The sequence below is a fragment of the Macaca nemestrina genome, chromosome 1, assembly GCF_043159975.1.
Source record: "Macaca nemestrina isolate mMacNem1 chromosome 1, mMacNem.hap1, whole genome shotgun sequence".
Lineage (NCBI taxonomy): Eukaryota > Metazoa > Chordata > Mammalia > Primates > Cercopithecidae > Macaca > Macaca nemestrina.
The window spans coordinates 224,904,532-224,923,026 of NC_092125.1; the positions used below are offsets into that span (position 1 = coordinate 224,904,532).

General features: G+C 51.5%; 1 protein-coding gene across 1 annotated transcript in view; it reads left to right on the plus strand.

Annotated features, from left to right (window-relative positions):
- Positions 1-1,544: 1,544 nt before the first annotated feature.
- Positions 1,545-18,495, plus strand: part of LOC105479160 (G protein-coupled receptor 157) — a 77,557-nt gene continuing 60,606 nt past the window's right edge. The window contains exon 1 of the mRNA XM_071066767.1: positions 1,545-2,185. Coding sequence (XP_070922868.1) covers positions 1,854-2,185 — 332 coding nt within the window. The 5' untranslated portion in view covers positions 1,545-1,853. The remainder of the gene's footprint in view (positions 2,186-18,495) is intronic.

The window sequence follows — 18,495 nt, forward strand, 5'->3', positions numbered from 1 at the left end:
ACCTCTCCCTTGCCATGGGCTGCCTCTAGGACCCATCTGCCTCCTTTTATCCCTCTGAGTCTTTGAGGATCTGAGAAGGCCTTCATCTACCTGCCCCATGGTGACAGGCACCCTGGACTGAGATGGGTGTGGAATTGCCCCGCAGCAACAGGTGTAGGAAAAGTAGGCCTGACCTGTAGCCATCCACCTGCACCTGGACGTTCTCACCTGCTGGCTGGCGCACTGCTTCTCTAGGACTGTCCTAGAATCCCGGAGGAGTTTGGAAAACATGGGCTCATCACAGACACCTGTGAGAATGGGTTCGCCGCCCCTGCCCTGTGAGAATGGGGGAAGATCACCCCTGGCCTCCTCTCAGGCCCCTGAGAGTGCTCAAATGTGATTATGCACCTGGGTAGCATTCGCTTCCCTGTCATCCTCCTAAAGCATCGCCTTCTCCCAGTGCAGGAGGAGTGAGTCTCCCGTTCTCACCCGGGGAGCGGTTGCCTCGTGAGTCCGAAGAGAATCAGCTCTTTCGTTTTGCGCAGGTGGAGATCTCGGGGGCCCAGTTTGGAGTCCTGCAAACCGTGAGTGTGTGAGGAGGGCTTGTTTCTGATGAAACCATTTCTGTCCCGTAACAACCCTGAGGGCAGAAACCCCTACAAAGGGCGCAGAGAGATCTGCTGCCCGCTTGATACTGGGGTGCGGTGGTCCTGGGGGCAGCTTGTCCTGGGGGCAGTTTGTCCTGGAAGGGCCCTGGGGCGCACTGGCTGGGATCTGTAATGTTTGGGGCAGGAGGGTGGGTGGGGAGCCCCTTCTCCATGGCAGCGGGAGGTCTTCAGCGCTGCCCCTGCCAGCGCCTCCCTGCCTACCCCAAGGGCGCCCCACCGCGCGCCCAGAGCAGCTTGGAAACTGGGAAATGCAGGGAGCGTGCCTGGGGGCTGCCTTATGCTCCCCGCGGCAGCTCCGCGCTCAGGACTTTGCGTCTCCAGGAACCTTTAAGGCCGGTGCTGGGGGCTGAGCCCCGGCCCCTCATCTGAGCCAAGCCCTGCCCCACGCAAGGTCCCCAGCCTGGCGCACCCGGCTCCCCAGCGCCGCGCCCCGGCCGTGTCCCTTCCCACCCCAGCCCCCCGGGACCCGAGAGCCGTGGAGGGCCAAGCCTCGTGCCCCGAGGCACGCCAAGCCAAGTCACCCCTGCAGCCCGCGGCGCCGGAACTTGGGGGCGCGGTGAGTGGGGGCAGGGCGCCGGGCCGGCGGGCGGTGGCTGTGGCTGGGTGCGGGTTCCTGGCTTTAGAAGTCCTTTCGCATCTTGTTGAATCCGGGGCTGCATTGGCCCTCCGAGCTCTCCTGACTGGCAACGTCGCAGAGACAACAGGTCCAGACCCGGGACATTTCCCACACCCGCGTCCAGGACGTGGGTTTCTTCCCTCTTCCAGGGCAGAGGCCCTCGGACTGGGCGTCGCGGCGAGCCCCCAGTGGTTTTTGTTTGCTTTTTTACCGTCCCCCCCCCACCCCGCCCCGGCTCCACCCGGGCCTTGGTCCCATCGCGAAGGAGCCAGGAGTCCGCGGAAGGATTGCGATGGCCGGAGAGTCCGGGACCTCGGCTCCGGGTAGGCGCGCCCCGGGACCCAGCAGCGGCGTGGGCGAGGGGCGCTGCGCAAACTAAGCGCTCTTGCTGGGGAAACGCCAGCCCAGGCTGGCAGTGGCGGTGAAGGGGATGCGGACCAGGACCCCGTGCCCGGCGGGACTGGCCACGCAGCGGTCCCCGCGCCGCCCCCCTGCGGTGCGCACCGCATCTGCGCCCTAGGCCAAGGCCAGGCTCGGACCCCTCCCCCGCACCGACGTGATTGGGATCGCGCGGTGCTGGCGCCGCCCTCATGCGCTCTGCCTGGCCCCTACCTGGTCCCCTTTCCTTTTCAGGTGGAGGAGATGCCGCCGTCCCGTCGGTCTGGGACGAGCCCAGCTCCCCGGATCCCAGGCTGGAGAGACGCGTCGCGGCCCCGGGGCCTGGTGGCACGGGCAGGAAGGAGGACCCGGCAGCGGGCTCTGCCTGGGCTTGCCTGGGCTTGTTCCGAGCCGGGCTGCTTCTTGGTGACCGCGCAGATCGGGGGCATTTGGAGATTTTGCGGGAGTCCTGCAGCCAAGCTCCGGGGCAGGAGAGGCCTGGAAACCTGCACTACCTGCTCGCCCCGTCCCAGCGTGCACCCAGGTAAACGCTTGTGTTTCTCAGTCCGTGCGAAAGTTTGCAAAGAAGGAGGCGGGAACTAGACCAACAACGTTAATAATCATAGTCATAATAATGAAAACCCTGTTCAATTGTGTAGCCTCCATAAGGGGAAGACTTTCCAAGAAGCAACAAAATGTTCTTTGATTTCATAATCTCTAGGGAGAAAGGATTCCTTTTTTGGGGTTTTGCTCGGCTACTTCTTTCTTCCCTCCTCGATCTCCAGCGTGGTGCGAGGAAGGCCGACTGGTCCACGGGTGGAAAATGGGGACCCTGGCCCTTCTGCGCCGCTGGCCACGGTGAGATTGCAGCAAATGCTCAACCTCCCCAGTTCCTCTCCTCACCTGGAAAGTGGAAGGATTGATACTAGCCACCCACGGCTGTAAAAAACTCGCAAGAAAGGGAAAGGAAAAGTGCTTCTGTCACTAAAGTAGCGTTGTCTAAGAGGTCAAGGCTTTGGAAGACTTGCTCTAGAAGAGGAGAACGGGAGAGGGGCTTTCAGCCAACCTGGCCCCGAGGTGAACGCGCGCGCCCCCTGCTGGCTGGAGCCCTGTCCAGCCTGGGAGCCGCCAGTGGGGAAGGAGACTTGCAGGGAGGTGGTCCCTGGAGTTCCCTGCTCCTAGCCTGGAGCAGCAGGTGCCACTGCTCCTGAGGTCCCCTCTCTCAGGTTACGTGGATGGGGCCTGTAGTACCGACAGGGCACATGCTTCAGCGCCTGTTACTGTGTCAGGTGGGAGACAGGAGCTAGGCTCTGCAGAAGGTTCCAGAGCCTGGGCCTTCCTGTTGCATCCATACTAGGCTCCTGGAGCCCAGGGGTGGCTGGGCTCTCTGCGTACGTGCATGTGAAACTCTAGCAGATGCCAGCTCACGTTGAGGGGGCAAAACGGCCCACTGCAGTTATGTTAGCCAGTTCTGCCTCTGCCCAGTTCTGAGATATCTTTGGGACAAATGGCCACTCCCCTGAGCCCGTGTATCTTCCTGCATAAGCCACAAATGCTGTGCAGTCACAGCTGAGGAAGAGGGGAGGTGCCTGTACTTGCCAACATTCCCCTTGAAGGACTATCCAGGAGCAGAGGGAGCAGCTGGAGGCAGCATCAGTTGGTATCCTGAGCCCAGTGGCATCTATTGCCACATGGGTTAGTGGCCTGTCTCCTGAGCTTCCCCAAGCTGGCCAAGACTGTCCAGGACTGTCCTGCTCTCCCCTCCCAATCTAGCTTTCTCTTGGGCCTCCAGGATCCCTTGGCTAGCTGGCATGGTGGCATGAGGACTGCACTTTTACACCCCACCCCTGCCCTTGGCACGCATCACAAATCAATAATGCTAAACCTAGACAGGCCCCCAGGTCTTTCTCATCATAGCATCCATGCAGTGCTTCCCATTGATTATGTCACCCAATTGCCACCCCAGCCCTACACCTGCCCTTGTAACTGGTCCCTGGGCTGGGGGATGTAGGAGGACGCAAGGATGAACAAGATGCTGCCCTTGGTTATAGGACACACTACCTCCGGCTAGAGGTGATCAGATCTATGCATAAGAAAATAACTAGGCAGGACTCATTCATTCATGCGACAAATATTTACAGAGTCCTTGCTATATGCAATGAGTCATGGAGGAGAAACCTACAGAAGGATGAGGGGATGGCTCTTCAGGCAGAAGGGTTAGTAAGTGCAAAGGCCGTGTGTTCAGTGCGTTGGAGAAATTTCAAGAAAGCCGGTGAGACTGAAGATCAGCTCATGTGATACTCGGTAACGAATATCACATGAAAACAAGGAAGTTTTCTTGTCTACCCCTGAAATTTGCCTTGGTTGGCAGATCCTTCCTTCCCAGACAGCACAAATCAGTACTGCAGCTACAGCTGTCTGTCTGACATATTTGTAAGAATGAACTGTTTAGTGCAGGCTCTGGGAGGCAGTGCCATGCAGGTCACTGATATACCTGGTGCCAATCATTTTTCTCCATTCGTAAGGCACCTCAGGACCCCACTGGGGCCCCAGTGTTCCAGTAAGGATATGGGTTTTGAGTTAAGGACCCGCCTTCCAGCTCCGTCTCTCTCACTAGCTGTGCTAATTTGGAAATAGGACTTCCTTTCCTGGCTTTGGTTCCTCATCTATAAAAATTGCCCTTATGTTAGGACCTACTTGGTAGAGGCATGGGATAAAATGATTAGATAAGGTGCATAAACCAGGGAGCAGGGTGCTGTGGCAACCATTAGGTACCATCAGTGATAAAGCACTTTGCTTTCATGGATATTTTATATGTTCACTAAATCAGAACTTTCCTCTATGCTCATGTAGTCTAGTGAGGTCTGGGGAGTTTCTTGTTTGATTTTTGCATTGCAAATATTGCTCTCTTCCCCTCCCTAAAAAACCCACTGCTTCTTTTTTTTTTTTTTTTTTTTGAGACAAGGTCTCACTCTGTCACCCAGGCTGGAGTACAGTGGCACAACCATAGCTCACTGGAACCTTGAACTCCTGAGCTCAAGCGATCCTCCCACCTCAGCATCCTGAGTAGCTAGCACTACGGGCATGTGTCACCACACCCAGCTAATTTTTAAATTTTCTGTTGAGATGGGGTCTTACCATGTTTCCCAGGTTGGTCTCAACCTCCTGGGCTCAAGTGATCCTCCCACCCCAGCCTCCCAAAGTGCTGGGATTACAGGTGTGAGCCACCATGCCCAGCCTACATTTTTTTTTTCATTAACTAGTATTGCAAATATTTAAGTAGAGTAAAATGCCTTGAGTTGAGGCCAAAAGGAAAAATAAGGGTCTATAAGGGGATCCATTCTGACTGAAGCATGACACGGTTTGAGTACACCCTCTCCTGTGTCCCTGGCTGTGGGTTACCGCACCTGGGGCAGGTAGGGGCACCTGGGGAAAGCTTGGCAGAAACTCCTGCCTCTCCCACTGGCAGAGCTTTTGACCCACCAGGCTCACCCAAGGGCCCCGCTCTGACCTCTGTGGCGCCAGGTGGCTCTTACTCTGTCCTGTCATTTGGGGCCCTCAGCCATCCCACCTCACCCCGCACGGTCCCAGCAGCTCCTGCCCAATTCCCATGCCTCCTCTGGACAGAGAGTTCACCCTCCTCTTGCCAGATCAGTAACTCCTTATGATGAAAGTGTTTTCCATACTCAGTCGATAGGACAGTGGGGGCAGCAAGGGAGGGTCCACCAGAGGAGACAGAACCAGCTTGACAGTGGTGGGGGTTGGGGATGTCTGTTGATTTGTTGAACCAAATTGATTCCTAATCCTGGCATTAAACATCCTCCAAGGCTGTCACCTCATCTCAAAACAAGATTAATTAAAATGGACTTGAATTGAAAGTGGGTAAGACTACTGTCGCTATCACCCCCTGTTACTCTGCAATCCACCACTAGTGAGGGGTGAAGCGAGTTTAAAATCCTGGGCCACATGGTCAACACTGATCAGTCCTCGTCCATGATCACCACAAGGAGAGTGGTGGTGAACTGGTTTCCCAAATCCCAAAGCAAATAGAAAGCCCTCGCCTCCAGGGCTGGGTGCGGTGACTCACACCTGTAATCCCAGCACCTTGGGGTGCTGCGGCGGGTGGATCACTTGAGGCCAGGAGTTCGAGACCAGCCTGGACAACATAGTGAAACCCCTGTCTCTAGTAAAAATACAAAAATTAGCTGGGCGTTGTGGTGCGTGCCTGTAATCCTAGCTACTCGGGAGGCTGAGGCAGAAGAATCGCTTGAACCCAGAGGCAGAGGTTGCAGTGAGCAGAGATCATGCCACTGCACTCCAGCCTGGGTGACAGAGTGAGACCGTGTCTGAAAGAAAAACACAAAAAGAAATCCCTCACCTCCAGCCTGAAAGACAGAGAAATAGTTCTTGATAATTTGCTGAGAAAAAAAACATTGTTGAATTTGTCACAACCTGGCCACCACCAGCCACCCCCTGCCCTGGACACCCAGCCTCATAGTGCTGGATGGGAGGTAGGGAGACCCTGCTGGCGTTGGAGGACAGCTGCGGTGGCCTTTCAGGGAGAAGGTGAGACAGGCCCAAAGTAATGCAATCGAGCCTCCTTACCTGGGGGTTCCATGTCGGCTGATTCAGCCAGCCTAGGGTCCAAAATGTTCGAGAAAGCAAAAATAAATAATAATAAAACAATAAAAAATAATATAAATGGGCTGGCTGTGGTGGCTAATGCCTCTAATCCCAGCACTTTGGAGGCCAAGACTGGAGGATTGCTTGAGCTCAGGAGTTGGAGTCCAGTCTGAGCAACATAGCAAGACCCTGTGTATTAAAAAAAAAATAATAGTACAAATTAAAAAACCATGCAGTGTAATAACTATTTACATGGCATTTACGTGGTATTAGATATTACAAGTACTCTAGAAATGATTTAAAGTATGCGGAAAGGCCAGGAGCAGTGGCTCACGCCTATAATCCCAGCACTTTGAGAGGCCAAGATGGGTGGATCACCTGAGGTCAGGAGTTCAAGACCAGCCTGCCCAACATGGTGAAACCCCATCTCTACTAAAAATGCAAAAACCAGGTGTGGTGGCAGGTGCCTGTAATCCCAGCTACTCGGGAGGCTTAGGCGGGAGAATCACTTGAACCTGGGAGGCGGAGGTTGCAGTGAGCTGAGATCACACCATTGCACTCCAGCCTAGGTGACAAGAGCAAAACCGCATCTCAAAATAAAGATGGTGGCCCGTGCCTGTAATCCCAGCTACTCAGGAAGCTGAGGCAGGAGAATCGCCTGAACCCCGTAGGTAGAGGTTGCAGTGAGCTGAGATTGCACCACTGGAAGTAACAGAGTAAGATGTGTGTGGAGGGTGTGTGTAGGTTATATACAAATACCACACAATTGTATAAAAGGGGCTTGAGCATCCTCAGATTTTCGTATCCACAGGGGTCCTGGGACCAATGCCCCTGGGACATGGAGAGACAACTGTATTTCAGACCAGGTATAATTCTTGTTTGGCCCCTTCTCTTTTGGTCTCAGGCATAACACTGCCCGCTGTCCCACAGCTCTGAGCCTACACTGTGGGGCCTGGTAACTCTCCAGAACCTCTCAACTTTGACACCTAACAAGGACTGTCCTTTCCCTTCAAATGCTGTTGAACCCTAAAATACTTCAAAACTTTCATTCCCCTAGAGCCACTTATAAGCCACATCATTCCACACTGAATTTTTTAAAAAACAGCAAACGCTTCCCTGCCTCTCATTCTCTCCCCATTCGTAAAGAATCAAACCTTCTCCAAATGCTGCCAGATACACATGCTTTGATGGCACACACAGCACTCATTTTGATCATTTAAGTGAATTATTTCCAGTTAAGCCCAATTACCATACAAGAGGCTCACACTTGTGCTTGTCCTTAAATGTGTGTCAAATTAACTTTGTTAGAGGTTGTTTTTAAGGCAGTGGAGAAATATAAAGAACATTGTCGGGGAGTTAGTTGGTCCTTGATTTTTGTTTTTGTTTTTTTTTTTGAGACAGGGTCTCCCTCTGTTGCCCAGACTGGAGTGCCGTGGTGCGATCTCGGCTCACTGCAGCCTTGACATCCCCTGGCTCAAGTGATCCTCCCACCTCAGCCTTCCAAGTAGCTGGGACTTTACATGTGCACCACACCCAACTAATTTTTTAAATTTTTTGTAGGGACAGTGTCTCATTATGTTGCTCAGGCTGGTCCTCATTTTACCCCTTCATTATCTCAGTGGTGCATGACCAGAATATAACACCTCTCAATTCATTTTCTTTTTTTTTAAATAAGAAAATAAAATAATTTTAGGCCAGGTGCTGTGGCTTACATCTGTAATCCCAGAACTTTGGGAGGCCAACACGGGTGGATCACTTCAGGTCAGGAGTTCCAGACCAGCCTGGGCAACATGGTGAAACCGTGTCTCTATTAAAAATATAAAAATTAACCAGGTGTGGTGGCATGCACCTGTAATCCCAGCTACTCAGGAGGCTGAGGCAGGAGAATCACTTGAACCCAGGAGGCAGAGGTTGCAGTGAACCGAGACCACACCACTGCACTCCAGCCGGGGCGACAGAGTGAGATTTCGTCTAAAAAAAAAAATTTTTTTTTTCTTTTTTCTTTTTTTTTTAAACAGGTGGCATCTCACCCTGTCACCCAGGCTGGTCTCAAATTCCTGGCCTTAAGCAGTCCTCCTGCCTCAGCTCAATCCATTTCCTTATCCTAAAATAAATCATTCCTGTCCTGCCTACCTCCCAGAGTCGCTAGGAGGATCACACAAGGTGGGTTCTTATTCCCAAATCCTCCCTGATACCCCTCATGTTCAAAGTTCTGTTCTCCAGGTACAATAGCTAGACAGCTCATTACCACCCTGATGGTCTTTACAGTCTGGTCAGGACAACAGAAGGTAAATAACTAATGCACAAATAGCCAACATTGATTGAACACTCGCAGTATGCCCAGCCCTTACTGTAAAGTGCTAATAAGCAGTTTACACATATTACCTTATTTCATCCCTATACCAGCCCTGTGAGGTGACTGCTATTGTTCCCATGCTTACCCATAGAAAACTGAGGCTTACAGGGTTATGTTGATGGATACGTGTGTGATCATGGTAGAGCCTGGCTTGAACATGTGTAGTATGACCCAGAGTCTGTGGACGTGATCACTCGGCTTCTGTCAAGGTGCAGGGTGACAGGCACGAGAACCACAAACTGCACACTTTTCCGGGACTGTTGTCATAGCCACATCTTCATTATCATCATCAGATTCGTTTTCTATTGCTACGTAACAGAGTACTACAAAGTAGCTTAGGAAACACACATTTATTATCGCACAGTTTCTGTGGGTCAGGAGTCTGGGCACAGTTTAGCTGGGTCCTGTGTAAGGCTGCCGTGAAGGTCCGAGCCAGGGCTGGGGTCTCATCTGGTGACTCAGCTGGGGAAAGGTCCTCTTCCAAGCTCACTCAGGTTGTTGGTGGAATTCATCTCTTTGCAGTTGGATGACCAGGGTCCTTGGCTTCTTGCTGGCTGTTGACTGGCATTGCTCTCAGCTCCTAGAGTCCACCCGCAGGCCTTTGCCATGTGGCCCCTCCCTAGGCTCTCCCATAGCATGGCAACTTGCTTCTTCAAAGCCAGTGAGGGAAATCGTCTTCAGCACGAGCCTGCTAGCAGGAGAGGGAATCCTATATAATGCAGTGCAATCCTCTGCCATCCATGCCATATTCTGTTGGCTAGAAGCCAGTCACAGGTCTTGCCCATACTAAAGGAGGGGGTCACACAAAGGCATGAACACCATGAGGCAGTGGCCATAGGGGCCACCTTATCACTTGTCCCCCACAATTTCTAACTTCATTTGTGCTTGTCCTTAAATATGTGTCAAATGAACTTCGTTAGAAATTGTATGTAAGTCGGTGGAGAAATAGAAAGAACATTGGGAGTGACAGTGTTCCTGATGGTTTCTTGTCATGTCAACAACTTACAAGAACATTTAGGATGCCAGCAGCGTGTCTGACATGTTTTCTATTCCCTCCTGGATTCCACGGACCTGCCCTCTGGGGAGTTAATACAGTCAGGGTCGCTCCTATGGTTAAATGGTCCCCTGGAGTTTACAGAAGAGGAACTGAGCCACGGGATCTTGAGACAGAGCAGCAAGGGAAGAGAGAGCCCAGTGTTGAATTTAGGCATTTGGTAAAAACTTTAAAATTCATCCACTTATTTATTGATTCCTCAATTCATCTGCGCATGTGTTCATACGTCCGGCACGCTTCAGTGACTTCCTTCTGTATGGTGTGTTCAGTACTGTGCTGGTGTTGACACAAATGTGGCTGTGTCCCCACCGTGTCCAGGGCAGAGTTAACAGATAGGACAGGTGGGACACCTCTGCCTGAGACATTGTGGGTGGCTTCATTCCCTTTGGGCGTGGGGACCATCCTGGAGTCCACTGCAGGCACAAGCAGGCAAAGGGAACAGCAGGTAGGAGTGCAGAGGTGCAGAGGTGCAGAGGGCAGGTGTGGGGCAACCCCAAGGGGCTTGGTCATGCCTCAGGGCAGGTAGGGGGCCAGAAGCAGTGGCCACTGCACCCTCCTACCTCCCCACTTCATTAGGAGAACGGGAGGGAGTGGAATGCTACCTCTTGAAGCGGCTTGTCCTTGGGGCACAAGATACCTCTGGACAGGAGCCTCAAAACCAGACAGATTCCTGGGAAACCTTCAGTGTTTTATTTGTATTTTATTTTATAATTTTTTTGAGACAGAGTCTCACTGCAACGCCCAGGCTGGAGCACGATGGCAGGATCTCAGCTCACTGCAACTTCCACTTCCCAGGTTCAAGCGATTTTTCGGCCTCAGCCTCCCAAGTAGCCTGGCTAATTTTTGTATTTTTAGTAGAGATGGGGTTTCACCATATTGGCCAGGCTGGTCTTGAACTCCTGACCTCAAGTGATCCACCTGCCTCAGCCTCCCAAAGTGTTGGGATTCCAGGCGTGAGCCACCGCACCCAGTGCGTGTTTTAGACAGCTAAAGATTCATCCCACCTGGGTGCAGTGCCTCATGCCTGTAATCCCAGCACTTTGGGAGGCTGAGGAGAGAGGATTGCTTGAGCCCAGGAGTTCAAGACCAGCCTGGGCAACATGGTGAAACACTGTCTCTACAAAAAAAAAAAAAAATCAAAAAGATGAGGCAAGAGGATCACTTGAGCCCAGGAGGTTGAGGCTGCAATGAGCCATGATTGTGCCACTGCACTCCCTCCTGGGTGACAGAGTGAGACCTTGCTTCAAAAAAAAAAAAAAAAAAAAAACGGCCAGGCGCGGTGGCTCATACCTGTAATCCCAGCACTTTGGGAGGCCGAGGGGGTGGATCACGAGGTCAGGAGATCGAGACCATCCTGGCTAACACAATGAAACCCCATCTCTGCTAAAAATACAAAAAATTAGCCGGGTGTGGTGGCAGGCGGCTATAGTCCCAGCTACTCGGGAGGCTGAGGCAGGAGAATGGCGTGAACCTAGGAGGCAGAGCGTTCAGTGAGCCGAGATCGCACCACTGCACTCCAGCCTGGGCGATAGAGCGAGACTCCGTCTCAAAAAAAAAAAAGAAAAAAATTCCTCGCTATACCAGAACTTTTCAATTGTATTGTTTTGGGTTGAAAATCTTTCTAGAATATAACTCATGCTTCCTTCTTCTTAAAACAGAATAAACCCAATTTTACCTTTTCTTGCTAAGCTTAATGGTGACTTTGAACATGTATTGCTGTGTCCGTGTGGAGCAACCTCCTGGAGGCCCTGGTCTCAGGTCACGGGGCTTTCTTAAGTGTCACGAATGTGTTTTATATAATTTCCATTTCTTCCCCTGTTCTTTTTCTCTCACTTGTCTTTCCTTGTTCTTGCTGGTGAATCTGATTTCAGCAAACCTTTCCTTGCCTTCTGAGTTGCTGCTTCTAAATTACTGTGGGGTCAGGAACCCTCATTCCTACTTAGGTTAAGATTTTGAAATAAGACCATCTTGGATGATCTGGGCGAGCCCTAAGACAGGGGTCCTTAGAAACAGAGGCAGAAGGAAATTTAAGAGAGTCAGAAGAGGAGAAGACACAGACACACAGAGAAGGCCACTGAAAGAGGCAGAGACTGGCGTGATGCAGACACCAGCCCAGGAATTCTGGGACAGCCACCAAAGCTACAAAGAGACAAGGGAGGTTTCTTCAGGCTGGGCATGCTGGCTTACACCTGTAATCCCAGCACTTTGGGAGGCCGAGGTAGGTGGATCACCTGAGGTCGGGAGTTTGAGACCAGCCTGGCCAACATGGTGAAACCCCCATCTCTACTAAAAATACAAAAGTTAGCCGGGCATGGTGGTGCGCACCTGTAATCCCAGCTACTCGGGAGGCTGAGGCAGAATTGCTTGAACCTGTGAGGTGGAGGTTGCAATGAGCCAAGATCATGCCACTGCACTCCAGCCTGGGCGACAGATTGAGACTGTCTCTCAAAAAAAAAAAAAAAAAAAGAAAAGAAAAGAAAAAGAAAAAACAATGAGTTAATACAGTGGAGTTCAAGGGCAAGCTGGGCCTCACCCCAGTGTCAGAATGAGGGGGCAGAGGTCATTTGGAAACAAAGTATTGCTGTGATTCATCACTTTCCTTTAGCTTAGCTTTAGTTGTGCTATTTACTTGATATTGAATTTCAGCTGTGAAGTTGGGAGCAAGAAGAGTACTGATTAACAGAATATGTGATATTAACAGAGCACCACGTTGAGGGTTAACAGTATGTTCTGAGGAGGGACAGGAACTTGGGTGCAGGAGTTTGAGCTGCTCAGAGACTTTCTTTTTTTTAAGACAGGGTGTTGCTTTGTTGCTCACGCTGGAGTGCAGTGGGGTGATCATGGCTCACTGTAGCCTTGACTTCCCAGAGTCAAGCCATCCTCCTACTTCAGCCTCCCAAGTAGCTGGAACTATAGGCATGCACCACCATGCCTGGCAATTTTTTTTTTTTTTTTTTTGGTAGAGATGGGTTTCACCGTGTTGCCCAGGCTGGTCTTGAATTCCTGGGCTCAAACGATCCGCTCACCTCAGCCTCTCAATGTGCTGGGATTACAGGCGTGAGCCACCGTGCCTGGCCCAGAGGCTGCCTTCCTACCCTGCCTCTCTGTAACAATCCCATTGCAGTTGTGAATGAGCTCATTCGTGACTCCAGGAGTATAATAATTTCCTGTGGCTGCTGGATGGCTTAAATTACTCTCTCACAGTTCTGGAGGCCAGAAATCTGAAATCCAGCAGGGCCGTACTCCCACTGGAGGCTCTAGGGAAGAAGCCTCCCTTATCTCTTTTTAGCTTTGGTGATTGCCCCAGCATTCCTGGGCTGGTGGCTGCATCACTCCAGTCTCTGCCTCTGTCTTTCAGTGGCCTTTTCTGTGTGTCTTCTCCTCTTCTGTCTTAAATTTCCTTCTGCCTCTGTTTCCAAGGACACCCGTCTTAGGGCTCACGCAGATCATCCAAGATGGTCTCATCTCAAAATCTCAATCAGCTCTGCAAAGACCCACATGCTCTGGTTGCAGGGATTTGACGTGGCTATCTCTCCAGGGTGTTTTTCAGCCCATTGCAATGAGTGACACAGTGAAACGGTCAAGAACAGTGCCTGACGCACAGTGGGGCTGCTGTTGATATTGCTATTGCTGCTGTTTTTGGATTACTTCTCATCCTTTCATTCATTCACTGGGTATCCAGGTATCGGCCCTGGCTCCCCATCATGCTAGGTGCCAAGGGGGATAAAGTGAAGTGAGGCACTGACCCACAAGGGGATGATGCCCCATGTTTCTGGATATCTGAGGTCCCACAGTACGGTGGACTCTGCTGGCTGAGCCTACAAACCTGCCACATTTATGGTATTGTGACTTTGGGGCGTAGCATCCCTAGTTGCAAGCAGTCAACTTGCCAAATAATCTTATGAAAAGTCCAAATCATTGTCAACTTATGAATTAGGTGTACTTGGCCGGGCACGGTGGCTCACACCTGTAATCTCAGCACTTTGGGAGGCCGAGGTGGGTGGATCACCTGAGGTCAGGAGTTCGAGACCAGCCTGACCAACATGGTGAAACCCTATCTCTACTAAAAATACAAAAAATTAGCCACGCATGGTGGTGGGTGCCTGTAATCCCAGCTACTCGGGAGGCTGAGGTAGGAGAATCACTTGAACCCAGGAGGTGGAGATTGCTGTGAGCTGAGATCATGCATCTGCACTCCAGTCTGGGTGACACAGCGAGTCTCAGTTTCAAAAAAAAATAGGTGTACTCAAAGATGGTCTGAAATGGAAGTGTGACTCCTTGCAGTTACAGTTTTGTTTTAGTTATTTTTATTTATTTATTTATTTATTTTGAGACGGAGTCTCACACTGTCACCTGGGCTGGAGTGCAATGGCACAATATCAGCTCAGTGCAACCTCCGCTTCCTGGGTTCAAGGAATTCTCCTGCCTCAACCTCCTGAGTAACTGGGACTACAGGCGCCTGCCACCACACCTGGCAAATTTTTTGTATTTTTAGCAAAGATGGGGTTTCACTATGTTGGCCAGGCTGGTCTGGAACTCCTGACCTCAGGTGATCCACCCACCTCGGCCTCCCAAAGTCCTGAGATTACAGGTGTGAGCCACCATGCCTGGCCCAGTTACAGTTGTTTTTGTTTTTTGAGATGGAGTCTCACTCTGTCGCCCAGGCTCAAGTGCAGTGGTGTGATCTCGGCTCACTGCAACTTCCGCCTCCCAGGTTCATGCCATTCTCCTGCCTCAGCCTCCTGAGTAGCTGGGACTATAGGCGCCCACCATCACACCCAGCTAATTTTTTGTATTTTTAGTGGAGACAGGGTTTCACCGTGTTAGCCAGGATGGTCCCGATCTCCTGACCTTGTAACCCGCCCGCCTTGGCCTCCCAAAGTGCTGGGATTACAGGCGTGAGTCACCGCGCTCGGCCCCAGTCACAGTTTTTAAAGCACTTTCCCATCTGCTGCCTTACCTGTGTTTTCCATGCTGATGACAGACTAAATACCTGAGGCTCAGCCTGATCATTAAGCTCTCAAAGGATTGGAATGTGTGGTCTGCTGACTGAGCGTGGGCTGGCCGGCAGCGCTGTCTTTTTTTACCCACTCCTCCTCCCATGCTTTCTCAACAGACCTTTACTGGCACTCACTATGTCCTGTCTGCTGGGCTAAGTGCTGGGAGAAGGAATAGAAAGCTGACACTCAGTTTGGTGAGGGGGAGGTACAAGTGAGTTGGCCACCATGATGCAGGGAGATGTGTGATGCTTGGGGTGGTCACTGGGAGCCCATAGCTGAGTGAAGGGGGTTGTAGGGTGCTTAACCAAGGCCTGAAGGATGAGTAAGAGTTGCTTGGTGAAGCTGGAACGGTGGGGCCTCAAGGCAGACAGGCTGGCCCCAGAAGGCCGGGGGGGCATAGAGCCAGCATCTGAGTGAGGAGGGCCCTGGTCTGTGACCTCAGGGACACCTCGCCTTCTGCTGCCTGCCTCCACCCAGTCTCCTTCAGTGAGCTGGTTTGTGGCTGAAATTCAACCATTAGAGCTTCATTCTTTTGGCTTAAGCCAGATAGAAAATGTATTCCAGTCCTGGCATGGTGGCTCACGCCTATAATCCCAGTACTATGGGAGGCCGAGGCAGGCGGATCACCTGAGGTCAGGAGTTTAAGACCAGCCTGGCCAACATGGTGAAACCCTGTTTCTGCAAAAATACAAAAATTAGCCGTGCATGGTGGTGCACACCTGTAATCCCAGCTACTTGGGAGGCTGGGGCAGGAGAATCGCTTGAACCTGGGAGGCAGAGGTTGCAGTGAGCTGAGATCATGTCACTGTGATCCAACAACAGGACTGAGGGTGCCCGGGACAAGCACCAGCTCTGTGTCTAGCTCAGGGTTTGTAAATACACCAATCAGCACTCTGTCAAAACGGACCAATCAGCTATTTGTAAAATAGACCAATCTGCTCTCTGTAAAGTGGACCAATCAGCAGAATGTGGGTGGGGCCAGATAAGGGAATAAAAGCAGGCTGCCCGCACCACGTAGTGGCAACCCACTCGGGTGCCCTTCCACCGCGTGGAGGGTTTGTTATTTCGCTCTTTGGGTCCACGCTGTATTGATGAGCTGTAACACTCACCACGAAGGTCTGTAGCTTCACTCCTGAAGCCAGCGAGACCACGAACCCGCTGGGAGGAACGAACAACTCCAGCCGTGCTGCCTTTAAGAGCTGTAACACTCACCGTGAAGGTCTGCAGCTTCACTCCTGACAGCGAGACCACGAACCCACCAGAAGGAGGAAGCTCCACACACAGCTGAACGCCTGAAGGAACAAACTCCAGACACACCATCTTTAAGAACTGTAACACTCACCGCGAGGGTCAGCGGCTTCATTCTTGAAATCAGTGAGACCAAGAACCCACCAATTCCGGACACAACTGCATTCCAGCCTGGGCAACAGAGCGAGCCTCTGTCGAAAGAAAGAAGGAAAGAGAGAAAGAAAGAAAGAAAGAGAAAGAAAATGTATTCCATACTCAAATGCAGAATCCACTGAAGATGAGTCTCCTACAGCACCAACCCCTTCCACGTCAGGGCATCTGGCATTCACCCAAGGGCAGGTTTTGCCGTGAACCAGGGGTCAGGCAAGGTCCAAAGACACCAAGTACTTGTAGATGTGGTTGGAAAGCAGATCATCTCTATGTGGGGACAGGAAGAGAGAGGACAGCACTTGGTGGTCCCCACATGTTCCTTGGGCCAGCCATGGGCTCTCCCACCACATTCAGACATTGAGTCGTGACACTCTTTATAACAGTCTGTGTTGAGTCCCTTCCCGGTGGATGGAAGGAAGTAGGTTTCCTCCAGGAATGCATGGCTCAGTGCGGTGAATTTGCGTCTGCTTGGCTCCTGTGCCTCTTCCACTGCCTGCTCCCTTGCATCCCAGATCACCAGTTCACCCCCAGGCCTGGCAGCCTTTACAGAGTACCAGGACCCCAGATGGGGGCTACAGGGAACTGTCCTTCTCCCATGTGACCCAGAGAGGCAGCAAAGAGACTTCCCCATCTAGCCCACTGGAAACATTGCTTTTATTTGTCTTTGCACCATATGTTTAAACAATTTTTTAAAAATATTTTTTAAGAGACAGGGTTTCACCATGTTGCCCCGGCTGGTTTCGAACTCCTGGGCTCAAGCAATCTGCCGGCTTCCGCCTCCCAAAGTTCTGGGATTACAGGTATGAGCCACTGTGCTCAGCCCTGCACCGTATATTCTTAAGCTAAAGACACGCACACACGTGCACACACACACACACTTTAGATTATTTTTAATATTATCAACCTATCCATTTTCCTTGACATTTTACAATGTATACTATGTCCTCAAAATATGATGTTATGCCCAAACATTGCATTTATTTTATTTTTAGAGACAGGGTCTTGCTCTGTGGCTCAGGCTGGAGTACAGTGGTGTGATTATAGCCTACTGCAGCCTCGAACTCCTGGGTTCAAGCGATCCTCCCTCCTCAGCCTCTTGAGTAACTGGGACTACAGGTGCACACCTGGATGATTTTAAAATATTTTTTTAAAGATGGCCTCTCCCTATGTTGCCCAAGCTGGTCTCAAACTCCTGGGCTCAAGAGATCCTCCCACCTCAGCTTCCCAAAGCATTAGGATTACAGGTGTGAGCCACTGCGCCAGGTCTGAATTTCTTACTTTACATGTTAGCTGGGAAATAGATGCCCTTAAGAATGGTGGAGCATATCAGCTGTCCCTCTAGGTCAGCCCCAGGCCACCCAGCTCCAGCCCTATCTCTAAGTGTCTGAGTCCCTTTTGCACAACAGAGAGCCTGGGGAGGTGGAAGGTCTTGGTAACACTTCGTAAGTTATCCACACTGGCTGTGGGTGACAGAGCCAGAGGTGGGAGCACAGAGCGCTCACGGCCGAGAGGAGTAAGGAGTTGAAGCCGCAGAAACAATGCTGAAGCCTGAGGTGGAGGAACAGTTGTAAATGGAAAATTAGATGGCAGTTCTGCGGGTTGGGAAGTGGGTGATAAAGTGGGTGTGCAGGGGCTGTTCCAGGAGGCTGTGCCTCCTGTGCACTGAGAGCAGGTCGGGTGGCCAGGAGGCTCCAAGTTTAAAGCTGCCAGGTGGGGCCAAGCTTTTTTTTTTTTTGAGACGGGTCTCACTCTGTTGCCCAGGCTGGAGTGCAGTGGCGTGATCTCAGCTCACTGCAAACTCTGCCTCCCGGGTTCAACCTCTGCCTCCCGGGTTCAAGTGATTCTCCTGCCTCAGCCTCCTGAATAGCTGGGATTACAGGCGTGCCTCACCACGCCTGGCTAATTTTTGTATTTTTAGTAGAGATAGGGTTTCGCCATGTTGGTCAGGCTGGTCTCAAACTCCTAACCTTGTGATCTACCTGCCTCGGCCTCCCAGAGTGCTGGGATTACAGGTGTGAGCCACTGCGCCGGCCTTTCTTTCTTTTTTCTTTTTCTTTTTTCCCTTTTTTTTTTTTTTTTTTTTTTTGAGACGGAGTCTTGCTCTGTCGCCCAGGCTAAAGTGCAGGGGTACGATCTCAGCTTACTACAACTTCCACCTCTGGGGTTCATGCAATTCTCCTGCCTCAGCCTACTGAGTAGCTGAGATTACAGGCGTGTGCCACCATACCTGGGTAATTTTTGTATTTTTGGAGACATGAGTTTCACTATGTTGGCTAGGCTGGTCTTGAACTCCTGACCTCAGGTGATCCCGCCTGCCTCAGCCTCCCAAAATGCTGGGATTACAGGCATGAGCCACCATGCCCGGCCTGGGCCAAGCATTTTTGCAGTGACCTTCCTCCTTGTCAGCAGCCTCAGAGGCAGGC